Source organism: Acomys minous, assembly GCF_964271855.1.
Source record: "Acomys minous genome assembly, chromosome: 13".
Lineage (NCBI taxonomy): Eukaryota > Metazoa > Chordata > Mammalia > Rodentia > Muridae > Acomys > Acomys minous.
This window is the reverse complement of record NC_140495.1, coordinates 38,158,198-38,176,814: the sequence shown is the minus strand read 5'-3', so window position 1 is coordinate 38,176,814 and position 18,617 is coordinate 38,158,198. Positions and strand designations below refer to the sequence as shown.

The 18,617-nt window shown below is 34.8% G+C and overlaps 1 protein-coding gene across 3 annotated transcripts in view; it reads right to left on the bottom strand.

Moving 5' to 3' along the window:
* Nucleotides 1-1,429: 1,429 nt before the first annotated feature.
* The window catches only part of PHIP (PHIP subunit of CUL4-Ring ligase complex), a 114,365-nt gene continuing 97,177 nt past the window's right edge, over nt 1,430-18,617 (bottom strand). For 2 of the 3 annotated variants that reach the window (XM_084752381.1, XM_084752380.1), the window contains exons 33-40: nt 18,504-18,573; nt 18,145-18,195; nt 16,533-16,682; nt 13,490-13,642; nt 12,602-12,765; nt 11,883-12,142; nt 11,107-11,304; nt 1,430-6,889 (exon numbers count right to left, since the gene is read on the bottom strand). In XM_084752381.1, coding sequence (XP_084608507.1) covers nt 6,252-6,889; nt 11,107-11,304; nt 11,883-12,142; nt 12,602-12,765; nt 13,490-13,642; nt 16,533-16,682; nt 18,145-18,195; nt 18,504-18,573 — 1,684 coding nt within the window. In that variant the 3' untranslated portion in view covers nt 1,430-6,251. The remainder of the gene's footprint in view (nt 6,890-11,106; nt 11,305-11,882; nt 12,143-12,601; nt 12,766-13,489; nt 13,643-16,532; nt 16,683-18,144; nt 18,196-18,503; nt 18,574-18,617) is intronic. The other variant, XM_084752382.1, reaches the window with a different exon arrangement.

Below are 18,617 nucleotides of genomic sequence, written 5' to 3'. Positions count from 1 at the left end.
AAGCCACTGTTCTTATCATCGATGAGTTTGGCACTGAGGAAAAGCTTGCTAAGAGATCTAGATTAAAAAAAAAAAAATGCACACCTAACTGAAAGTCCAAACCCCAGACTGACCAAATCTATTCATTTAGCTAACAAGATTACATCAGTTGCTGTAAAATTTTGCTGGTTTTCCTTGACATTTGTTATTAATTATACTTTGTCTTTCAGAGAAATAATTAGCATTATTCCATTTTTTAAAAAAGCTACTTTTCACTACTATGGGAATTTAGTGAACGTTATAACAAGAATAATCAACTCAAAGTGGTATGGAGCTAATCTTTCTTGACTGGTTTTAAAATATTAATTAGGTTTATATCCTGAAAATCATTACTTGTTTCACTTTTGAAATCTACTTACAGAAAATAATTTGAATGTAACTTTTAAAGAATGATTAGTAGGGACTGGAGAGATGGCTCAGAGATTAAGAGAACTGACTGGTCTTCCAAAGGTCCAAGTTTGATTTCCAGCGAGCCACCACATGGTAGTTCACAAACATCTGTGAGATCTGGTGCCCTCTTCTGGACTGTAGGAATATGTACAGGCAAAATAGTATATAATCTTAAGAAAAAATTAGTAGTAGCTGGGTGTGTGGCACACGCTTTAATCCCAGCACTATGGAGGCAGTGGGATCTCTGTAAGTTTGAGGCCAGCCTGGTCTACAAAGTGAGTCCAGGACAGCCACAGCTACACAGAGAAATCCTGTCTTGAAAAACAACAACTAATAATAATAAAAAAAACAATTACGTTTAAATATAACTTTAAACTCTTACATATAATTCTAATATTCATCTTAAAACTGGAGATTCTTAGAGTTAATAAATATGAATGCCAACCTAAACAGATCTAGGGGAAGATACATTTTTGTTGTTGTTTCTTTTGTTTAATTATTGTTGTTTTGTTTTGAGACAGGGTCTCATGTAAGCTAAACTGGTATTGAACTCTCGATACTTTGAGGTTAAAACATTTTTACAGATCTGTATAAATGCCTTAACAAAGCCTCAGCTTTAAGTAAATGTTTATGCAAAATGTGTCCTTGAAATGTAGCAGTCATAAAACTATCATAATACTTAATTATCACCAATGCAGTAACTTACATACAAGCTAATCAGACTGTTCTAAATGGACACACAGAAAGGCAAAGGAGTGTTTATTTTTACCTTAAGTCACTCTGGAATTACATTAGGTGTTTGAAAACTTTGATAGTGATTTTAACATTTCACAAAAAGACAGAAAAATGGGACCTCTAATGAACCTGAGCTTACATAATGGCTTCTACATCACAATTGCTTTGGTAAGTTGCTGAGTATGTACCAAGTGCTTTATGTTGTTCAAAAGTAACCAAAACAAAACAAAAAAAGCAAAGAAATCATGAGGCTCTACAAAGTCGCTTAGAAAAACAAGTTTTCTATTTATTTAAAAATAAGTTTATAGTTACTACATTGCAGGGACAGGAATTCTTACACATACATTCTAGTAGTTTGTATAAAAGGATTCCAAGAATTATGCATCAAAACTAACATAGAAAGTGTCCACGTAACAGTAAAGAAAGGTCCAATCAATATGTACAAAAAGAAAGGGCCTGCTACTGTGGTGCAAGACTGCCGTTTATGACATGATACTCCAGGTTTAGAAGAAATAAAACAAAAACATCAATAAAGCTAAATAATTTTAAAAACTCTGTCACTTATTACATACAACAGATTTGCTTGTGTTTAACATTGCTTTCTGTACAAAATAAACATAATTTTAATTTGAAATGTGTCAGTTACAACTTTAACCCTTTAGGTCAGTTGCTTTTGAAAAATTGAGCTATGTTCTACACATCTAAATATCCCGTGGTGGGATTTAGTAGTTTTCTTAATAACTCTTTAAGACCTGTCTCTTCTTGCAGTTTCAATATGGTCTAAAAATGTAACATTGTATCTTATTTTTTAATTTACTGTTGTGATAAATCAACACACACACATTCTGGAAGTAATCAGCATGTGTGTGCATCTGCCTTGTAAGTGCATGTACTATAATACAGTCCTGAACCTATCTTCTTAGCTCTTTAAATGTAGAAACTCATCCATATACTACTATGTATTTGGTTTGTGCCATATAAGGTTAATTTCCTGATATTTTTATCTGCATTAAAAAAGTATTTCAAAACAGAGCTTTTGGAACTAAAAAATATATTTATAGCTCAGATAGTCTACTCATTGTACTGTGTGCGAGTTTATCTCCAAAGCGCTCAAAGTGGTACTTAATGTCTTCTGACTCAATCTGACCTCTTCCTGGGGTACTGTACATAACTTAAGATGACTTTTATTTATTGGTGAGTATAATTAAAAACAAAATAGTTTCTTAGTAAATGCATTAATTTTAGTTCAAGTCACCTAGAAATCAGGGGAACTAGGGAAAGTCTTCACTTTTTTTTTTTTGGATAGGAACAAAAGGTGTCTTTTTCCAATTTTTAACACAAGACAACTTATCACCTAATTAAGCTACTATTGTTTATCTTCCGGATAAAATGGGAGTAATGCATTCTAGACAAAAGTAATCTTCCTCACCCTTTTCACTTTTAAAATACTATACCTCCTGCATATAGAATGAACATTGATAATAGCCCTTTAATCATTCAAATATCTTGGTCCTTTCAACCTATTCAAAAAAGATTCCGGTGAACAAAATACTAACTCAGTCTGTTGTCTTTAGATAGATTAAAACCACTTACTTTCACCTTTTGAAAAAAGGTGAGATAGCTATGGATGTATAAAATGGAATGTCAAAATTAAAACTGTCAATGGAAACCACTCATGTAAATGCAGCTAATATCATGCAGGGTCTGACTAAGCTACTATGCTACAACTAAAAACCAGTTCTGTTACGGATGATGTGGTATAAAAGTGTTTGCTGTTCACTGTCTTATCTCATTAATCACCAAGTGCAACTGCATGGAGCCAATCCTGTGTCTCCAGGGTGGCCTAACCACCTATCAAATGCTCCGAGTTTTCTAATCCAAGTAAGACAGTTCTGTAGTAACCCAGAGAGCCCGTACAGTAGAGTGGGACAATGCAATAACAACAATGAAAATAAGGCCCTTAATCTTCAGTTTATACTTATCTGCAGAAGACAAAGACTGCTCTAGAGAAGATTATGAGGGGTGAAACTTTAAGAAGCTACATTTCTACTTCCAAAGGCTGGTAGATTTAATTAGACTAAGTCTTTAAACTACCCTGTGACAATTAAAATTCTATTAAACTCAGGCATTGTGAAGTCAGAATAACATAAGAAAACAATATGGTGAATATTAGAAATATAACTTTTTTTTTTTTTGGTGTTGCTGCTGTTGTAGTCTTAGTCTTGAAATTGGTTTGCAGCTAAAGGTAACGTTAAACTCTTGATGTTCCTGCCTCCACCTCATAAATGCTGGGGATATAGGCATGAACCACTAAGCTCAGCCTGAAAACTGATATCTCTGTTCCATGCATGTAATAAATTTTGTTTCTGAAAATTTCAGTAAACTTCTTATTGCTTACCTAAGACAAGCGCCAACCATTCCTTCTAGTCTATAAACAGTACACACAGGTTTTTACTGTCTCAAAGAGGGGACTTTTCCAAGCAGTAAAAAACAATCCCAAAGAAGATGACTTAAATTTCATAATTCAACTTTTGCAATGTACAGAAGCTAAATTATAAAAATATAAAATCTGTATCTGATATTATATATATCTTAAGTTTTCAGTTACAAATGTGATCCAAGTCATTTTGCTTTACTAAGAAACCAGTATTCTAAAAATGTCCAAATGTGATCATAAATATACAGTGTCTTAAAACAGAAATAATATATTCCTTTGTTACAGGAAAGATGGAAATACTTATTTCACTGCTCAGAGGTTGGAACTAATCGTGCACCATTCTAGAGGTCCTCCATACTAAGACTGTGCGCGCTTCCTTATGTTGAACACACCTTACAACTACGTTTTTTAAAATAAAAATGGATTTTAGTCTATTTTTCTAGTACAACGCAGATAACATCAGGAAATTACATTTTTCAAATAGATTCCCTTCAAAACCAACTAATTACTGACTTAAATTTCCAACATACACACTTTCATTTTCAGTAATGGTAAAGTTTACTCCTTTTTTAATATAACATGTCATCATCCATTTCTGCATTATGAAGAGTTAACTACTTAATTTTAATCATATAGTTCAATATATTTGTTAGAAAAAAATAAATGTACAAAAAAACCTAAAAAATTTGAAATTATTTTTCAACTGTAAAATCACAGCAATCCAGTCAAGATCTGGAAAATGGTTCACTTAGTGTCATTGGAGAGTTTCTGTACAAATTTCGGTACAAATGATCTAAAAAGCCCAAATGCATCACTTTTCATTCTTCTTCAAGACAGCTAAATGACAGTTAACATTTATCCTTATTGGAAACAAGGAAATAATTATATAATCTAATTACATATTTTGCCAAGATTCAATTAAAGACTTTATTCTCTACATCAGGGTCATGCTGATAAATATATTCCCCATCCTGGCTTTTTAAAAATGTAGTATCTGAAAATTTTGGATACATTTTTGTACCATATTAGTCCTCAGAAAATACTACATTCTTAAAACTTAAGAAAAAAGTAATTTTAAACAATAGAAATGGCATTTATGTTGGTTTTCAAGGTATAAAATAACTAATGTACCATAAACAAATAAATAACTGCTTTCCTTTCCCATAGCAGTACATATAGTAATACATTCTCCTAAGTCATATAGTTATCATTTACAATAGACAACTTAATTTTACTAATGATGCAAAAAATAATAGACTACAAGGCACAATCATTAAATGGGAGTTTCTCTTTAGAGTGTATATTGAGCGTGATAAGGATACCATAAAAAGTGCAGAAAGAACACAATGTGCAATGAGACCACTGTATAAAACATGATTGCATAAAAAGTGATTTGGCCTATTTTTAACTTTTAATAATTGAAAATAACCAATCTTTTCCTTAAAATTAAACTATAAAGTATGACATTTTAAAATTATTTTTATTCTACTACTACCTAAAAAAATCCTGAAAAAAGAATTTATACCTGGGTAATAGTACTTAAGTATGCGTTTGTATATATATTCAATGACACCCATTTATCAATATACACGCACACAGACATGGTTCTTTTTAAGTCATTTTAGCCTATTGGATATGTCTGAAGTTTAAAAAATGACATTAATCCAGATCAAGTAAACATCAAATTCCATACTTTTTTCTGTATTTTCCTTGAATCCTTTAACCACTTAAAACATTTTCTCTAAGATATCTCTGTCAAAGGACCCACCAGTGCATTATTTTCCTACTCTTAGTTCCAAAAAAAGATACAACTCAGCATAATTCTGTAATAACTTGCTCTTTAGAATATATAGCTTTCCCAGTATTGAAAAGTGTATGATGTCCTGACAGTCAAACACAGGCTTCTCACTGCACTGATTCTCAGTCTTTGGCACAATAAACAGAGATAGAGTGACTGATACAAGAATCCGGGTCTGAAAAATTAGACAGTCAAGTGTTCTCCAATGTGGATATGTTTCCTTTGTATCAATACATTTTCTCCTAAGTTTGGCAGAAATGAAGTTAAACAAAAGCTTCCTCTAGATCTTTTGCAGTTGAACACAGTACAACTAACAACCCTTTCCAGGATAACTAACGGTGGGAACTTTATAGAATTACCTTTAGAGGAAACGCTTCTTAATGTACTGCTACTCTGTGTAACATCTTTCTTCCTAGGGGCATGACTTCTGTTATCACTAAAAATGTACCTTAATTGGTCAAAAATAACTCAATTTAACAGGAAACATTCTATCACTAGGAATACTATGCTTCTTTAGAGTGTAGCAGAGATTTTCTTCCATAAATAAATCGGGAATTTGTAACAAGTCTTCAATTTAAAATAGTGGGTGAAATGAAATGTGGAAACAAGTAACCTACCTAAGGGCAATAAATAGCAAACATTTGAAATATATATGTATATAGATTTTTTTCCATTCAAAGAAGTAAATTATCTTCTAAATTTGTGTGTTTGTTTTTCCTTCCCCGCACCCCCACAAGTCAAATTGTAACATTCCCTAATCCATAATAGCAGCCAGGAAGCAGAAACTGTAGTTCTACGTACTCCTTAACTGTACCTGCTTTATAGATTTTGAGTACAATATTTTGTTTCAAGTTACCAACCAATTAAATTAGCCTTTGCTTTTTCAGTCAATTTTCGGACTCGTCCTCTACTAGAAGTCCCAAAAGTTAAAGAGGTGTCTTCGAACAAGAGCTGCCTCTGCTCCTCTTCTGAGTCATCCTCATTATAGAAAGCTGTCCTTCGACCTTGGTTTCTAGTTCTCATGTGAGGTTCAGAGCCTTTGAGGTCTTCAAACTCCTCTTCCTCATCTATAGGATCATCTGTCTTTTTCCGGTTACTTCTCCTTAACACTTTAACATTTGTAGGAACTATGAGTTCTGAATCTAGGTTTTGCGTTTTCATCTTCCTTTTGGGTTTTCTGCCTCCACGACTCTTTTTCTGTAAAAAATCCTCCTTAACAACATTTGTTTCAGAAAGAAAGTTGCAAGTTGAAGAAGGAACTACGTCACCCCTGACAGGATGCACGTCATTCTGCTCAGAGTTTTCTTGCTTTGCACACTGAAGTTTCTTGGGCTTTCTACCTCTTTTCTTGTGTGTAACTTCTCCACTACTGGAGTTAAGTTCTACCTTAGGTTTCCTCCCAGGTCCTCTCTTCACAAGTTTTGACGGCTGTCCTCCATGGCCATTTACTTGAATGGTTCCTGGTATAATAACATTGTTCTTACAGTCTCCTGAAAAGAAAAAACAGTACATCTAACATGTAATGGCTTTTTTTGTTGTTGTTGCTGTATAGCCCTCAACTAGTTAGTAAGAACACTAGTATACTTCTATATAATGAAAGGAGTAGGAGGAGGACGAGGAGGATGAGAAGGAGGAGGAGGAGGAGAAAAAAAGAAGTGAAAGGGAAGGAGGAGGAAGAAGAAGAGGAAGGAGGAGGAGACAGAAGTTCTACTAAAATGAGTAAGAGAACTGATAAATTTCTACAGTTGTTACCTACATAATTTTTATCTTAAAAAAAATTATTGTGTGCACTCAGATGTTGATGATGTCTATGTGTGAGCAGCACATGTGTCACCATGTATCTGTGAAGTCAGAGGTAACTCTTGGAAGGGAGATCTCTCCTACTGTCACATAGGTTCTGAACATGAAAATGAGATCACCAGATTTGTAGGGCAAGGACAGTTACCTGCTGACCCATCTTACTGGCCCCTGGAAAAAGATTCTTAATGAAGACAGAAAGAGAAGGTTAAGTACAAAATAGAAGACCATTGTATGGTAATATTAAAAAATTCAATGCTACAAAGCCAAGAAATCCAACAAGTCAGAGCAAAGAGAGAAAAAATGCTAACTTCCCACAAATGGTTTTCTTTAGTTTAGCTGTTTTACAACGGCAACTATGAGTTGACAGTAAGGTAGAGAAATGTGAGAATGTGCATAAAGTAGCAAAGTACTTCTACCAAACAAACTGTGTGACGTCTGTGTGCCCTTTGCTTTCCATAAAGACTGCTGATAAAAGCACTAAGATATGAAAAGAGAAATCGAATCATTCAACAAAGGTCAATTACACACACATATCAGAACTCTTTTCTTTCTTTCTTCTTTTGAGATATTGTAAAAAGATATGACATTTGAATTATGGGCATAGAAGAAATATAGTTAACACCATGCTAAACTTTCCAGAAAACGACAAAAGAAAAACTTCCAAACCTAAAAGAAGAGATGCTTTATTCAGGTTTAAAAGGCCCAACTGAACACCAAACCGAAAAGAAAGAATATGTAGAAATAAAGAGAAAGGTAAAGCAACTCAATGGGCCACAGAAGGACAATTAAAAATAAATAAATAAATAAAAAGGTCCAAGAGAAGACCAAACAAGCAACGAAATGATAATATAGACAAAACTTTGAATAGTAACTCTGAATATCAATACCTCAACTTCCTAATTAAAAAGAAAAACAAAAACAAAAATAAAAACAAAGGCTAACAGACTAGGTTAGAAAACAGGTTCCATTTTGGGGTAAAGTGATAGAAAAATGTGTTTCGGCCAAGTAGAGTTAGGAAACAATACTTAGTATTATACTATGTGACAAAATGAAGTTCAAACCAAAATTAGTCAGAAAGGTAAGAAGAAAAATTAATTGAAGGGAAGAGAACCCAAGCCCCATGACAGAAGAGGTAGGGGAACACTACCTGGAATTAAATGCATAAGTGGACATAGGAGGACTCAGGAGAGGTTGGGGATAGGTTAGTTCCAAACTGAAGATATATGTAAAAGCCTTTTGGAAATCTACTACTTTGTAAGCTAATTTTAAAGTCTTATTTAAAAAAGAAGAAACTGATCAAAACCTTGCATGGGTGGCTACTGCTGCTTCCAAAGCATATGGGTTGAATAAAATTCTCAGTGTTAGGCTCAGAATATATTCTCTGAGTTACTAGTAAGGTAGGCCCAAGAAACACCTAAAACAACATAAGCTATTTCCCATTGACCTTGATTGTCCTCCACAACTAGATGTTAAGACCCGACTGACGAAGTCATTCCTTACATTGGGTATAGGAAATAAACCTCAGTCGATCCCCAAACTCTCTCCCTGCTGCCTATTCTTAGATAATGCCAAAAGGTGCTATGCAGCCTGCAGGGGAAGAGAATACAACTGTCTCATGTAGAGCTGGAGCCTATATGTACAACCTGCCAGGCAACACATGTTCACTGGTGCAATAGTGCCATGTCACTTACGGGGTAACCAACCAATTCTAAATGAGTATGAGGCCTGCACCAAAGACAGAGGTCATGCTTGCTACTGTAAACCTGGTCAAAAAGCCCAAAACTTAGGAGACTGCACACCGTAGGAGGGAGTACAGGATGTTGTGAGTTTTTGCTAGATGGCCATACTGGCAAATGGCATTCGACTAAATATTTACATTTATATCTATAGAATTATGTTACTCTAAGCTTTGGTTGGAGAAGCAGCTCTCTTCAGTGGGTAAATGCTGAGAGTCTTAGCTAGTCAAAGTTTAATGTATAGCTGTGGGCAAATCACCAATACCAATCTCTGCTCATGCAAGATAGAAGATGGGGCAAAAACAATCCTAGGGGCTGGAAGAAGGGGAAGAGAGTGGTGAAACACTAACTTACGGATATGATGTGGTTGATGTATACATCAACTCACAGCAGTTGTGGTTATCAACACAAGATAAAGCCAGCCAAAATATCAACATGAATGGGGTAGGGGATCCTGAGACTCCATGCCTGGAAAAGTAACTACTGGCAGTTAAGGGCTGGGGAGGGAAGATCAATCACTTCCATTGAAGGTGTGGCTGCTAGTGTATGGTCTGTACCTTAGGAGGTGGCCCCAAATCCATGTGAATAATGGACTTAGGGCATTAATAACCAAATTACCAATTTGGATACTAACCTATTAATTGGATTTTGGGCACTAATAACCAAACAGGAGAATATAGAGACTGGAAAGAGGCATGGAGAGCAATAGTGGGGCTTCATGGGGAAAGTAATGACTATGACCAAAATGCATTGTAGAAATATATGAGATTTCAACAACAACACAACAACAACAAAAATAATAAGTGCAAAACTGTGATGATCAAAGTCATTTGCTCACATGTTAAAAACGGTTATTTGTCTTTCAGAGAGCCTGAGGTTTGATTCCCAGCACCCACAAGGTAGTTTACATCCATTTCTAACTCCAATTCCAGGGGATTCGACTCCTTTTAACTATCATGGGCACTGTATGCATGTATTTCATAGACATACATATAGGCAAAACACCCAGACCTATAAAATAAAAAAATGTTTTTAAGGATTCCTGAGATGGTATTTTAAGAGTTAAAAAGGTAACATGAGACAAAATAGGAAAGAGAGGGGGTGAGGGAGAAGGGAAGACCAGCCAAAGAAGGAATAAGGATGAGGTAAAACAAGGGAGGGGAGGGAGAGGAAAGGGAATCTAAGGAGGCGGGAGGATAAGGATACGGGAGACCAAAGGAGCGAGGCCATCAGAGGCAGGACAGACTGGGAAGGACTGAAAAGTGAATGGACCAATAGTTAGGGAATTAAGATAAGGCTTGAGTTATATCCGTGGAAAGGAGAACGGGTTTAAGTGACATTAGAGACAAACACAAGACAAAAGAAATCTAAAGTGTTGAATAGATTTGGATGCTAGGTTGACACCCAAGGTTTAGTCTTCGTAGGTGGGTAAAATACAATGCTTCTAAAATGAATGAGGCCACTTTAGCCAAGAAAAACTTGAGTGAGGTTTCTGGTAAGAATATTAGATAAGAAATGTCTAAGAAACATTTTTGGGAAGTTTTAATAAAAATTGCTTATTACTAGGCTATCCTAGTAATGTGGTAATGAAACTTTTCCCCATCTTTCAAACATAAAGCCTTTACAACAACAAATAAACTATACTCCAAAGGCTTTGGAATTCAAAGTGTAAGGAAGCAAAAGTTAAAAACCAGTAAGTTACCCTTTAGTAAAGGTCAATGTATTTTATTTTGTGGCCTATGGTCTATCAACAGTTTATATATTTATTCTAGAAATGTAAATTATGCCACACTGGGTTAACAAAATCAATTTAGAAGATGCCTTTGTTCAGGTTTGTAAAAAGGAAGCTAGAAACTAGTTTACAACATTCAAAGCCTTTAATTCTAGACTATGCTTTTAATTCTATAGCTTTTTATCTTTAAATTTTTAGTGAATATTTAGCTTTTAATACAAAGTTGGATGTTACTAAATTTATCAGATTACACATTGTAACTACTAAATTGTCACCTACCAAAAAAGAAAAAATAAAGGCCAACTTCTATAAAACATTCAGGTAACATTTTTGAGGAAAGGCACTTATTTCACTGGCTTGGCCTTAGACCTGTGATCTCCCTGTCTCAGTCTCTGCACTGAACAGCCACGCACCACCACAGCCAGATAGAACAGTTTACCTTGGTCAATGATACCTGATGACTTGGGAAGTGTGGATACTTTTGGGAGGACAGAAGACTTCATTTTACGCTTGACAGGCTTTTCCTTTTCCATGTTTTCTTTTGCAGAATTATTCCTTGTACCATGGCCAAATGTGGGTTGATCAGGGCCTGAAAGCGTACTCAGGGCTTTGGAATGCTTCACAGAGTTTTCTAGTACTAAAACACAAATGTAAAAAGATTAGAAGCTAAGACTTGTTGAATTCAAAGATAAGCAAAAGTCTGGGAGTGCTACTAATCTGAACTGCCTCAATTAGCCAGAAGAAGAAAAATGAGTTATAATTGAAGCTTCCTTACAAACACTTTCTTTTCTATAGTGCTGGAATTAAACCCAGGGCCTCATTCATATTAGACAAGCCCAGGGATCTACCCTCTATTAAGAAAAGGATATAAGAAAATGTTAGCAAGTGTAGCCCTATAGAAGTTTTCTTCTCTGCTCAAGATTATAAAGGCCAAGTCTCATCAAATTGTTAGCAAGCATCAGGTTTACATTTGTGCAGTCTATATCAGTTCATTGTTATTTTGCTCTACAAAAACAAAATAAAACAAAGAAACAAACAAAAAACCCTAAACCTCAATTTTTTTTCTTATTTAAAAACCCAACTTTCAAAACGAGAAAAAACAATAAAGAAAGCAAAAACAGCAACTTCAAGTAAGAACTAAAACTCACAAAAATATCAAAAGCTTAAAAAAAAAAAAAATCACACTGTGCTGCAGAAACTGTGACTAAGTCTTACTTGTTTTTCCTGGCATGGCAGATGTGTTAGTTTTTGAAGTAAAAGCTTTTGTGGCTGATGATGTAGATGGCTGCTCAGTTACAACTGGATCCACAGCCACTCGGTTGCTCCTGGTTCGAACCACAGAATTGGACTCTGGTTTACCATTCATCTGAGCAGCATTATGCCTGGGCAGTACTGATCGCGTAGGTATAGAAAATGGAGAGGTAGATGTTTCTGACTTCAGCTGGGGTTTTAAGGTCCGTCTTTTCCTTTCAGGGCTGTAAACAAGATTAGATCACATTGTTAGTCATTCCTAACAACTCTCCATTTTTATTTACAAGTTTTTAATATAGTTGAATTTGACATTTGTACTATTATGAATATGTTAAAATATGAGATTTGTAGTGGATTTCATATGGTTGTGAGCCTTTGAAAGTGAATATTTAGTGAAGGATCATCGTAAATGCTACAGTTATATGACAGAAAGCATGATGCCAACACTATCCTAAAAATGCTGTTTTACTGTATAGATTTAGCAGTTTGAATTTAAGCACTTACACTAGAAAAGCTTTAGTTTAAAAGATTAAAAATCCTCCACATCATAGGAACTTGCATGTCAAATATATCATTCTGCAATATAGGGAATAGTAAAGGAAACATTAAAAACCACCAAGTTCTACCATTTAGATGACAAAGTTATAGATTAGTAAGTAAGTCATGTAAAAGGAACTAAGTACCTTGATGCAGCACTGCTGGAAAGGGAGCTACTTCTGTTTCGTTTCTTCCTCCTTTTGGTTATGGTATTTCTTTTATGAAAACGAAGAGCAGATTTATAATCTGACAAAACTGAACTAATATGTTCTTCAAAGAAAGCAGACAGGCGTAAACTCATGCTGTAAATCTACAGAGAGAAAAAAATATCCACAAAATGGGGTAAATACTTTTCAAAAGGAAAGGTCTATTTCGTAAATACTGTAATTTAAATATTTTTCTAGTAAAATTTTCAAGAATTTAAAAACTTGTTTGTATTTAATTTTTCAATCTCTTCTGATGGAAAATAACCTAAAGAATTTTTTTTACAATTAACTATTTTAAATTTAGATTAGACATTACTTGAGATTTTTAACAGAAATGATTCTCATTTTGAAAGCAAAATTCCATATCATGAACTCTACCATACTCAAAACTACCTCAAAAGGGCTGGAAACAAGTTTCTTTGCTAGGTCTATCATCAATATGATCTCTTCATGGTTGTACTTTGTGAAGCTGTGTTCTGACCAAACAAAGGTAAGTGGCAAACTGAACTTTTAGTCATTCTCAATTGTTTCTATTACCCATTCACATGGAACTAGTAAAGCAGAAAGGTACAAGTTAGGCCCAGAAGGCTCTTCTAGTATTTAACAAGACAATCGCACTACCTTTAAAAAGATAACTATTCCTGAACTGACATCAATGTTTAAATGATATCACTGTTTGAAACAAACACATATACCCCACAGTAGAAAGTAGCAGGTCATCATTAATAATGACAACATAAAAGCCAGTTAATTTTGTTCAAAGTTTTAAGTAAAAACATTTAAAGATTTGACATTCTTTTAGCAAAATAAAACAATTTGATGATATACCCTTGATCTTTTGCTTGGTGTATATGCTTTAGAATTACTAAAAATGAGCCTGACATCTTTACACAGCTCCATTGGTGACTCATAATTCCCAGCCTCTAGAGTTTCTCTGACAGTAGCAAAGTCCATTGGAGTGTCAATGATGTCTCTATAGTCCTAGGATAAAAGGGAACAGGTAGTATTATTACTATTAGCAAAGCATCATTTTACAGTACAGGAATTCACAGGATTTTTAAGATAAGTGACAGAAATATTGCCCATCATTTGTGAAAACAGAACAATCAATTCCTAAAAACTTCAGCCTACCTATAAATCTAATGAATAAACTGACTGAAACACCATAAAATGAGAAAAAATAATCACGGTGGGGCTGGAGAGATGGCTCAGTAGATAAGAGCACTTGTTGCTCCTACAGAGGATCAGGGCTCAGTTTTCACCACCCACATGGTGGCTCATGACCGTCTTTTGAGTTCAAGGGATCCAATGCCCTCTTCTGAACTCTGCAAGCACTAGTCACACATGTGGTACACACATACATAGGACAAAAATAAATCTCAAACTCCCCAAGACATAAGTTCCAGTAATTTCAAGTTTCAGAATGTAAGAATATTTTATAATCAACAAAAATAGTAAATATAAGTTGATGTCAAAAAGCTTACATTCTTTTGTGTAAGGGAAAATAGAACTATAGAAGAGAACTGGATAAAAGGTAAGTAAACATGATGAAGAAAACAGAGGTAAAATGAGAGCTAATGGTCGATGCAGTGTAAGACAAGTAATTTAGTACTACTGAGTATACTGCACCTGTTCAAAAGCACTGATTTCAGCCTTTGGTTATTTTACTCCTGCTTCCTTTTGCTTTACTCTTCCCTTTTCATACTGAGACCTGAGCACACCATATTGATTTCTAGAGTTCTGATATAAGTTATATACACCAGTTTAAATATTCCCTACACCTTATACCCCTACATTTGTGTATCCCACAAATGCTGATACCCTTTTGTATTCGTTTTCACTGAGGTTATATTTTTAACTACCACACACTTATGTGATCTACTGTGTACAAGAGTAGAACACAGCCTGATTTGGAAGTACTATATGCTAATAATCCAGTACTTGTAAGGCAAAGGCAAAAGGACTATGAGTTCTAGGCCAGTTTGATCTACCTGAGAGACGTTCCGACACTGATTTTATCACAGTTAGAAACACACTTTCTTAATGATTTCAATCAATATTAGTTTTTACTTTTTTCCCATTTGCTGATTGTCTTTACCATTTTCTTCATCTTTCTATGTGCTACATGAATAGGTTTTGAGTAGCATATGCTTAAAGGAGATGTCTCTCTAACACTAAAGCTAAGAATCACATTTATCGTGGAATGGATTATTCTAGATTTTTAATCAGGTTGCAACTCTCCCTCAGTTGGTTTAGACTGGGTTCTTGGGTCTAAATTCTTTACTAAGCATGGCTCAAAGCCTCATTTATTTCTGTACAAGGCTAACATTTATATCCCTATAATAAAAATATTAAGGCTTAAAACACAAACAACTAATAGGACAAGCAAAATTTAAATCCATTTTTAAAACTACAATGAATTTGTAGGAAACAAAGGAAAGCCGAGCTTCTGAAAATCTGAGTACTGTATACAGCACAAACCAAGTTCTGGAATTCTGGGAAGGTGAGTTGCAGACTAACCCAAGTTATTCAACTGTTAGAGCTAAATATTTTCCTTGCACATTTAATGAGTCTACTTCTGGTTCTTGAAATTAAAAAAGATATATATTTTATGGTATCAAATAATACTTGTCTATATCATAATTTCAAATCAAAATGCCTATATAAAAACAAATAATGAAGTTAGGTGAAACCATATTTAGGTTGTGATGCATTATAAACAGTACACTCTTGAAATCCTAACTAGAAGAATTAACCTAAATTGACATCTCTATGTCTGTATGCAATAATGAGTAGCTGTATCATAATCTCAACACTTTTAACTACTTATTTGTTAACATTCATACACTGAAATTACCAAAATCATACAAGATTTCTTATAGTGCTGGTCTTTTTGTCTTGTTTTTTCACATTCCCATCACAACAACCTCAAATCCATTCTTTCTGTTTCTCTTCTGAAAAGGGCAAGCCTCCCATGGGTATCAACCAGCCATGACATATACACAATAATTTAAACTGATTATTTCCATGTAGTGAGTGTTTCATTATTAAAAAATTACTTATGTATTTTCATTTCATCATCATGACTCCATGAGAAAAATAGGTTTCATTATTTTTGCTTTCTAGATAACAGGTGTAAGCTCTTAGAATTAATATGGAGAAGAAAAGAGTTTGTGCTGGTAATTTTATTATTATTACTATTACTACTACTACTATTATTATTATTATTATCATCATCATCATCATCATCATTATTATTCATGTATTTATTTTGGTCAACTTCACACAAGGTAGAGTTATCTGAGAAGATGTAAGTCAGCTAAGGAATTGCTTCCATCACACTGGCATGTAGTTAAGAGTTGAAGGGGATGTTTTCTTGGTTAATGCATGATGAGGAATCCCAACCCTCTATGGTGCTAACCCTGTGCAGATGGTCCTAGGTTGTATAAGAAAGGTAGCTGACCAGGCCAATAAGCATTCCTCCATAGTTTCTGCTTCAGTTTCTGCCCCAGCTCCACTTACTGTTGGATACTAATCTGTAAGTCAAATAAACCCTATCCTCCCAAGGTTGCTTTTGGTCTTGGTATTTAAGACATCAATTGAAAGTAAACCACTAAGCGTAGTTAGTAAAAATTACATCATATGTGAAAACTAAGTGGCTTCCTCTAAGTTACAAAACCGGCAAGAGAACAGCTAGAAGCATTAGGCCAGTTCTTTAGAGGCGTATTTTAGATCTCTTTCCACTTCACCACATTTGCCAATTGAAGAGCTTTTTGTAACTGTACAGGCATTGAGCACATGGATGAACTAATGAGGAAATGAAGCACAGTAATAAAAACAGTTGTTCCAAAGCAATCTTAGAAATACATACTGGATATTCAAGAAGATCTACTGGCTGTCGAAAAGGCTCTGAATCTTCACATTGAAATATCAGATTTAATAATTCTTGACACTGTTTCTTCCATGCTTGAATATCGTAAGACTGAGCTCTGTTGCGTAACCTTCTTTTAGGTTGATGATCCTGAAATAAAAACACACAAGTATGTTAGAAGCTATTATGCAACACAACTTACTCATTTGTTCATTCATTCATACACTTACTAGTGTTGTGTGCGTGCTTGTGCCCATATGTGACACCTATGTGACACATCTGGTACCATTCCTCAGAACTTTGGTTTTATTTTAAAGTATTAATTTATATCCATCCATTATCTATGTATCTATGTATCTATCTATGTATCTACCTATCTATCTAAGACAGTCACTCTCTACATAGCCCTGGCTGGCCTAACTTACTACTTTAGACCAGGCTGGCCTCAAACTCAGAGATCTGCTTCATTAGTGCTGAGATTACAGGTCTGTCACCGTGCTCATAGATTGATTTTATTTTTAATTATGTACACGTGAGTATGTGCAAGTAAGAGAAGGTGCCTGCAAAAGTTAAGAGGCATCAGAACATGCCCTGAAGCTAAAGTAGCTATTAACCGCCCAACATGGGGCTGGGACCATAAGCTCTCTTAACCACTGAAAATCTTGCTTGTTCAGGGTACCTCACAGAGTTACTGGGCTCACTGGCAAGCAAGCGCCAAGGCACCTCCTGTCTTCCCCTTTCCAGCACTGTGATTACACTGAGCTGAACATCTGAATTTTTATTTGGGTCCTGATGCCTACAAAACAAGCACCCTATTCACTGACTAAGCCAATTTGTGCCTTTAGTACAATCTTAGGTGATCAAGCATAGATTGAGCATTCCTGAACTGAAAAGCTTGGCAGGAGAAGTGTTTCTATTTGAAGTTTTTTTGTTTTGCAATATTTGCACAGACTTAACACTGAAGAATAATAGTCAAAATCTGGAAACTACAGTGAGAAACTTTTTGAGTCTTGGTGCTCAAAGAGTTTTTGAGCATTCTGAATGTCAGATTTTCAGATTAGAAATGTTTAAGTCATTTGAAATACTAACCTTTCTCAGAAAAATATTTATACTTAGAAAATTATTTGAACACTTAAATTTCTTTTAATATCACTAAGAATAAAAGACTAAGATATTAGTATACTTTCACACATCAAAAAAACTGTGGAAAAAAAAATAGAAGCTATCAAAACCAAAATGCTGTTTGTGGAGGAATGTCTTAAGTGGATGTAACAACTGTCAATAAAGTGCTGTTTAGCCAATCAACTGGGCTGGACAGGAAGTGGAAGGTGGGACTTCCTGGAGAGGGGGAGGAGGCAGGGATTGACAGTTGATAGTGGAAGGAGGACAGTGAACAGTTGAAAGGAGGAGGAGGAAGAAGTGTACTAGGATCAGATTGGCAAGTGCCTGGGATATATGTTTGTTATGAGGTTTAGAGTAGTTTATTTTAGCTTATGAGTATATTAGAATCAGTTTAGATTCTGCTGGGCGTAGTAGTGCTCGCAGTTTCAGGCTCTTGTCAGTTATCGGCACCCTAGGCTGAACTGATAAAATTTATGTTAACAGTTGTTACCTTCCTTTTTCGGGTAGACGTTCCTGGTACATCAGCATCTTTCTCTTCTTCCTTTGAGGCAACAAAACATGGAATTCATGAAATATCACAGACTTCATCACTTGGTCGCTATTCTTTTCTCTCTTTGGAAATCTCATAATGCCTATCACTATGGCACTTGACTGATTCAACAAAATCATGCCCCATTCAAAATTTTCAATCAAGTAAACTCTAAATATGACAGTAAAAATAATACAGTAGTGGCAAAAGCAATTTTATAACAACTTTAACAAGAATACTATTACCTGTAAATTTTATTTAATGCACTATAAAATGCAGTGTTAATTACTATAGTAACTATGGTGAAGTCCATTACATACCTCAGAGTCAGACAGAACTCTCTTCTTCATTGAGTTGTAAAGTGGAATTATGTTATAACAAGTCTGATCCCTAAATAATAAAAGAAAATATTGATGTCTAATCAGAGCTATGTT